General features: G+C 32.6%; 1 protein-coding gene across 1 annotated transcript in view; it reads left to right on the top strand.

Annotated features, from left to right (window-relative positions):
- Window positions 1–7,871, top strand: part of LOC106688626 (alpha-tocopherol transfer protein) — a 30,959-nt gene extending 23,088 nt beyond the window's left edge. Inside the window, exons 4-7 of the mRNA XM_014433187.3 lie at window positions 2,595–2,847; window positions 4,137–4,247; window positions 7,109–7,211; window positions 7,590–7,871. Coding sequence (XP_014288673.1) covers window positions 2,595–2,847; window positions 4,137–4,247; window positions 7,109–7,211; window positions 7,590–7,732 — 610 coding nt within the window. The 3' untranslated portion in view covers window positions 7,733–7,871. The remainder of the gene's footprint in view (window positions 1–2,594; window positions 2,848–4,136; window positions 4,248–7,108; window positions 7,212–7,589) is intronic.
- The last annotated feature ends 401 nt before the right edge of the window (window positions 7,872–8,272 follow it).

The following is an 8,272-nucleotide window of genomic DNA, read 5'->3' as shown; positions in this document are numbered from 1 at the left end:
TGTTTTTATCATGTTACTATGTCACCTACAGCAAATTTACTTGTATATATGTGTATACAGTTGTAAATATCAATAAATAAATTATTAAAAAAAAAAACAAAAAAAAAAAACGTTTATAAATGGTAGTGGGGAACTATGTTTCGAAATAATAATTCGAATAAACGAGTTACAAGCATTGTTGTGATAAAGTTTTAACAAATAAGTGACTGTGATAAATGAATTTTAATTTTTTTTTTAATGTGAAAATTGACTAATTAGAAATTGTTGATTTAATCTGGGCAGAATAGCCTGCATGAAGTTGAGTTTTTCAATCATTTAGTTCAAAAATTGTATTAAGTTTGTCCCTGAGGATGGCCGAAACGTCGAACTTGTAATGAAATGAAAATAAAATGTGTTGAGTCTATAATGGATAAAACTTAAATTATTTATTTAAACAATATAAAACTAACGTTAATAAACAGTAGTGAGGAACTATGTTTCGAAATAATTACGAATAAAACAAAATGAATGGTTAGCAGTAGAAACGGGAACTATAGGAGGAAATACGTTTGAACAGATAGATGAGTTAAAGTATTTAGGTTTTACGGTAACTAGATAAAACGAAATTTATGAGCAAATAAAAGCTAGGTTGAAGCTGGTGAAATGCTTGGTATTTTATGATTTCGAAATTGCTTATTTCGCGCCTTCTGTCCAAAAACTTTAAAGTTAGAATTTACAAAACTATCATTTTCCCCACTGTTGTTGACGGATTTTAAACGTGGTCTCTTATACTAAGGGAGGAACAGGGCTTTATGGTTTTTGAAAATAAAGAATTGCTCAAAATATTCGAACTGAAGAATGATGAATGATGAATTAACGGGAGAATTTAGTAGGTTATACAACGCTGAATTGAGAGATCTGCGTCTAGTAAATATAATTCAAGTTATAGCAATAACGAGAAAAAAATGGAGCTATAAGATTGTGGGACCTATTAACGAACGGATTCCTAAAATGTTAATAAACACTGAACCGACGTGTAGATAAAAACGTAGATGGGAGTATTTAGCAATCTGTTAGTAGCATTTAGACAGATATACAGTTACTACCCATTACTTCCTGCCCCACAGTATCCTTTTATAATACCCCACTTATTCTTGTCGAACAGATCCATTACCTTGGACAAATGACCACTTGGAATCCTCATACAAGACTGAAAAGACAGGAACTGCTCGTTAATTCCGACTATTACAGCACTTACTAGACAAATGGTCTAAACTTCAAATCCATTACAAAAGACTGATCTACATGACTGTAATAAGGCCAATCTGGACATATGGAGTCGAGATTTGGGGCTCCACTAAACCATCGATTTCCTCTCTTATCCAATCCTTCGCAAAATCCTTAATGCTCCTTACTTAGTCACAAATGAAGTCATCTATCAGGACCTCAATGGTTCCACATATTACCGAATTGGCCAGAACGAGATTCCAATCCTTCCATGATAAAATTCCAAACTACCCAAACCCACTTGTTTCTAACCTCGCTTCTCCTGCTTAAGCTAGAGGACACTGCCGAAATTGTTAAGCTACTGTAAGTTCCTACTCTCCTGTTGCAATACAAGACGTTTCCTGCTAAAACTGACCAGCGTTGCACCCAACCCTCCCTCTCACTACCCTTTCATCTCGCGTCACGAAATCAATTTATTCCCGTATAGATAATTTTTTTTCTTCAGTTGTAGAACGCCAGTAAAGAAGTTACACTACAACAACTGTGAAAATTTGTATTAATTCTGGGGTCGATAGATACTGCTGATACTAATCACCCAGCTTCTGTAAAGTAGAGACCTGACCCTTCAATGGTGTTGAGCCAAAACTGGTCACCTTCGTACAAGTGAAAACTATACCAATACTTGATATCATTTTATAAGGCAGAAGATAAGAAAAATGGGGTTACGAAAGCATGGGAGTCAAATTACATGCATAACTATTAATTTCAATCTTTTTTTTTTTATATCAGGTAATGCTTCGCTGTTGCTACATTTGAGGAAGTGATAAGATGGTAACTATAGTAACATAAATGATATCAGCTCACTTCGCTGTATAATCATTAATACTGATCTAATATATATTTTAGAAAATTACAATAATAGCGATAACTTCCACAAGATCCCACCAGTCTACACAAAACTTAGAGTAGTAAGTGAAAATTGTGTGATGCGCACATCAGATTCTTATTACTACTAGTTATCAGAAGACCTTAAGAAAAAAAGTAAATTTCTTGAGCTATAATAAATGATTTCTTTCATGAAAATATATGAATAAGTTATTATTAACAGACAAAGCTTCAAGGCAAACTAGAACAATTTTATAAATGAAGATTAAAAAAATAAGTAGGATTTCAACTGTCTGAACGTACCTATAATAAAACTTAATTGTTAAGAGTAAATGCTTTACATTTAAGTTGTTTATTTATTATTTTTATGCTTCATTTTGGAAAAACATTGCACTTGACAGTCGCAAAGAATATAATTCATAGCTAAAAAAAAAGAACAAAACAGAAAAAGATAATTATGACTAAATTTTAACTCGGTAAATTAATAATGATATCGATTTCAGACAAATTGGTGTATTACCTCATAAGAAAGGACATCCAGCAATATTCATGTACAAGGTGTTACCCATGGATGCATCCTTGTATGATGTGGAATTGATTCTTAGAATAGCATACATGGTACAGGATCTGAGCCAGTTACTCGAAGGACCAAATCCAGAAGGATACATATTCATCATAGACATGGCCAATGTCACCCTTGGACATATCTTACGTAACCCTTTGACTCTGTTTGCCACAGCTCTTAAATATGCTCAGGTAAGCAAATATTCTCTGTTAAAATGAATGTATATGTATAGACATGCATATACAAACAACCAAAATACTAAACATCATCCTGAAGATGTTCAAACTCATCAACACAACAGATGCACAAATAATGCAATATGAATTTTGATTTAGAGTGCTCAATTCAAGATATTCTGAGGATTCGGAAATAGTAAGCCGCAGGTTAATAAGTTTTTGAATTATTTTTTCTTTATTTTGTAATCACTACCATCATCATCAAACTCCAATCCTGCACAACGAGGGAATTCCCTTATTACAGCTCGGACCAAGTGTCTCTATCCTGTTCCAGCTCTCTCCTTCTGCTTCAGTCCAGCCCTCGCTTCCATGATGCTTCATGCACACCTTCCTCCTAGGTTACTAACTAGTAGTCTGCCTCTAGGTCTTCTTCCCTCCACTTGGGTCTCATATGTTATCCTGGCCGTTCTTATTTACTCTCTTTTAGAATGGTTTCTTGAGAGGTTCTGACTGTACTTCGAGGTTTGTTGCGAATCCTGTCTTTCCTTCAACCTTTCTCAAGTATCTGATATCCGTTGTCTAGATCAGCCACTTCTGTTTGAAGGAAAGGGTCCATGACTCCGAGGAATAAGAAAGGATAGGCGAGAACATTGATTAGTAGATAGCTTGTTTTTCTTTGGCACTTATCTTCTGTTCAGGAAACCTTTCCGGATTAAGAGGAACATTCTTCCAGCTGATCCTATTTTTTGTGACACCTCTCCATCAGTATAGCCACTTTCCTTGATCCTGGCACCTAATATTTGAAATCCTGCACCTGTTCCAACATCTGTCCTTTAAATCTCAATATTCTGATCACTCAATGAAACCGTTTTCTTATCCTCATACAATTCGTTTTTTCTGGATTAATACCCATGTTGATGCAGGACAGCTCTTATTTCATTTTGGAATAAAAAAAAACAACTAAATTCTCATTCTGAGACAAAGGGTAATTAGAATCAGCACGATTGGTATAGATAACTAAGTTACCATCATATACAAATAACTATTATGAAAGCGCCAGGAGTGGGAGATTATGCAGTTCTGGAGAAATTGCATATGCCAAAGATTATAAAAAGATTGGCTACATCTGATTAAGACAAAGAGTTAAATAACAACAATTTTACCCTGACGCACATTGAATTGAATTTTCGAATTACTGATCTTTCACAATTTACCAAACTAAAAGTGAACAAAATGCATTTCGATTTGGAGATAGTTCCTAAAAATTCTATAATTAAATTTGTTTTCATTTTTATCTTTTTTAGGAAGGTTCATGTTGCACCATTCGAGGCTTCCATTTCATGAACAGCGGACCTGTATTGGAAACATTTCTCAATATGTTGAAACCATTTATTAATGCTGACGTATGGAAACTGGTAAGAATTCACAATAGTGGTTCTTATGATTATTATTTATTACTAACTAGCTGTACCTTGAGCTTTCATTCACGTTAAATTTGGATTATAAACGCCTGTTTTATAGACGTGAGGAGTAAATACCCAGTTCATGAGGGAAAATAAAAAAACCGACTACAGAAAGTGTTTTCAGTTTGGCTTAGTTATAAAAAAGTTTTTTTATGAAAGAAAGTATGTTTTAAACTCTTTAAAGATATTTACATTACTTTTGGCATAAATTATATTTTTAATAAAATTAATTCAGGCTAATATTTCACTGATACAAATATTAATACTTATTTCATTTGTTTAACAATGTTTTGGCACTGTACAAATCATCCTCATGTTCTTTATTTCTCTAAAAGAATGTTCTTTTTCTTTCACACTTGAAGTAGACAAAATTATCAACTTACTAAAAGATAAAACTTCACTCATGGCACTGCTTCTACGCGCATGTACAAGTAAAAAATAAAATAATAATAATAATAAAGTTAAAATTGAACTGAAATAAATGATAATATTTATATTTGTGAAATATTTTAACCAGATTTGATACAAATATTTTACTTTACCTAAAATGACAGTATACCAATATGTTTACTTCTTTCTGACCGAGCTATAAACTGTATAAGTACAGGAAGCAGCAAATAATAACTCGTATTTTTAAAAGTTATTAATTCCATAAAATAACCTAAAATGGTTATTTAATATGATTACTGTTTTCTTTTCTTTTTTTAATCCTAAAATAGCCCCAACTATAAATGAGATTTAATTGTAATATTTTGATTTATAATTGTGGGAGTGGATAGCTCAATGGTAAGGCACTGTGCTACCACTCCAAGGACCCGGGTTCGAATCCGACAGTGGCAGATAATTATTTATTCTGTTACTGTAGCATTAAGTTAACCTTCTTAAGGGTCTTAAGGGAGATCTGGGGTTCACCCAGCCTCATAAAGAAGGTACCCTTAATTGGGTAAAAATCTGACAAAATCACCTCCTTGCATAACCGTTGTTCTAGTAATAGTACTTCCTTACAAAGTACTGCACCACAGACCCTTCATCGGTTGCAGCTGTACAATTTTCATTTTTATTGAAATACATTTTTCAAAGTTAACCTAATAAAGTTGGTGTAGTAAACCTTTTTCAATAGGTATGAAGATAAAATGAAATGAAATATTAAACCCAAGATCAACTATTTACAACCACTGCACTTCCCACACTACTACAATTACTGACATACTTCCACCATAGTGCATGATGGAAAGACACAAACACCAGTGGTCCACACTGGGTAGTGCTAGCTGCAATACACAAATATCTGTTTATATATAAATCACTAAAAATCGGAAGATAAGGGTTTAAAATGACATGATAAAGCAAGCTCTGATATACAGCTGAGAGACCTGACTCGTAACAGGTACCCTAGAGAGCAGAATTGAGAGATTTGAATGGAAAGTCCTCACAATTACAGGAATGATCTGGGATCAGAGCCTTAACACATGGAGGAGAAACAACATTGAACTACTTGCGAAGACGGGTCAGCCAATATCTCACGTTATAAAGGCAAGCAGGTTAAGATAGGAGGGACATGTGGCTCGAAGCAATCCTTCAGAACGCCTCTATACAACAATGAATGTCAGTACAGTTGCCAAGAGAACACGTGGGGGGCCAAAAACCAGATGGATAGTAAGAATCAACAAAGATGCGAAAGAGCTGCAGGTAGATTCCAGCAAGCTGGAAAGCAGTAGGCCCAAGACAGAGAGGTGTAGAGAAGGCTGGTTTGAGGCGGACAAAGACCTAAAAGGTCAATATACCCAACCGAAAAAAAAAATGTTTATACATATTGTAATATGCTCTTTTTTAGTAAATAGTATATTTTGATGTATAAATGGTTTTTAATATGTTTTATTTTATGTATCATTTTAATATTCATTTGTTTTGTTTATCCAAAAAGCAAGCTAACCAAGTTTCATTGTTGATAATAACTTCGTGATACAAAAAACCAAGATGGCGGTATGTTGAATCAAGGCCATGTTGAGCAGATTCAATATCATAAAAAACTATTTTAACTCTTCCCATCATAATTGAAAATACAGTAAATTAAAGGAAAAATAGAAATCAAGGAATAGTGCAAATGAATAATATTCAGAAAAAAAATCATTTGGAAGAATCCCTAACTGTTGGGGAACAATCGATGTTTACATGTAACCTCAAGGCAGGTTTTGTTTTTGAACTTGTGTCAGTTGTGTCTGTGGCGCCAAGGAGAGATGGTCTCTCAGTATGAAGATGTCGTCGTCAGTTTCTGTCAGGAAGGAAGCCATTTTTGATGCTAGGACGGAACAGTGGGATTGAGAACAAGGAAGGCGCCAAAGAATCAACAAAGGAGGATCATTAGTATATAGAGCTTGGTTAGTTTGGTTATAACTAAGTTAGAATATATTTGTAAAACAGATAAAATTTAATTAATTGAAATTATTGTAAATGCCTGTTTCTGATTGTCTAGCAACTACACGCCCTGAGATATAGAGTCTCTCTTTTTATATAATAAAATTAAGAGTCTTGTTATATAATAAAATTATATTATCTATTTATTATTAATGTTCTCAACTTGAACCCAAGTTATTCTTTCATATTTGAAAAAAGTTTAAAAACTATTCAGATTCTTTTTATTTAATTTTTAATATTTTTTAAAATTATTACAATATATATTGATTAATTATGACCAGGTACCAATCTCAATGAATATAATATTTTAACTAGGTTTACTACCCATAATTATTGCTATAAGTAATATAATTTTCACAAATTCACATTGATCTAATTTTTTTTTTTTATTTGTTAAGATAAAGGCACATGAGAAAACCACAGGTCTCGACAAGCATTTGGACCTAGATGAGATACCAAAGGATTATCATGGAACGGGTCCTTCGATAGAAGAGTTATGTAGTAAGTGAATTTAAAAATATAATTCAGTAAACATTTACAATTTTATCAACTATAATTAATGACAACAACCAAATGTTGAATTAGCTATTCGATTAGTTAAAGCAATAAAACTGTTTTGTTGATTATAATTTAGAAAAATAATATTTACTATGGAGGAAGATTATTGATTGACCGTGACTATAGATGAATGGAATATGGTCCGGGTGCGGTCAAAAAAACTCAAATAGTATAATTATCTACTATTTGAGTTTTTTTGACCGCACCCGGACCATATTCCATTCAAATATTTACTATGATTTTTTTCTTTTTTATCCGCCTTACTAACAAAACCAGCAAGTCTCAAAAAAATCTAAAATGATCATAAACTCTTGTTCACAGAGAATTATTACAACATGATAAGGGAATATAGACCATGGTTCATCTACGAGGAGACACTGAGGGTGGATGAGTCCAAAAGACCACCTGATAACAAGACAGCCGATGGGTTACAAGGTTCATTTAGGAAACTGGACTTGGATTAATAACTAAAGTTAAAAGATATATACATATAATATATTAAAGAATTATAATTATGGTTAATTACATGTAAATGTGGTGTAGAAATAAAATTATTATTATTATAGAATTATTTTTAATATTAAAAATTAGAAATTATTGTCATTTATTTTTTCCTTCAAACTAATACCAAATCTTTTAATCCATAATAAGTTATTTTTCCCACTTTTTTTTTTATTTTTCTGTAATCTACAGAGCAAAATATACATAATTGAAGAAAACCAATGAAATGGACAAAACGGACAATATTATTAGTGTTTAATAATCACATTCTCGACTATAATTCAAAACAACATGAAACTGTCTCGATCATTTAACCACTACAGAAAACAATTGAAGATCAACTATACCCTAGCAGACCGCCAAGTCATTAGACATATTAGATATAGAGTTGGTCACTATCAGACACATTTGAATACTTCAATCAATATTACCACATTTAATTCATTCATTTTCCCTTATCAACAATGAGTGAGTGAAGTTAAGCTGAACCACAGTCCAGCATG

Source organism: Halyomorpha halys, unplaced genomic scaffold (assembly GCF_000696795.3).
Source record: "Halyomorpha halys isolate HHAL.00 unplaced genomic scaffold, Hhal_1.1 Scaffold1165.1, whole genome shotgun sequence".
NCBI lineage: Eukaryota > Metazoa > Arthropoda > Insecta > Hemiptera > Pentatomidae > Halyomorpha > Halyomorpha halys.
Note: the sequence above shows the minus strand (reverse complement) of the source record. Positions and strands in the feature narration are given on the sequence as shown.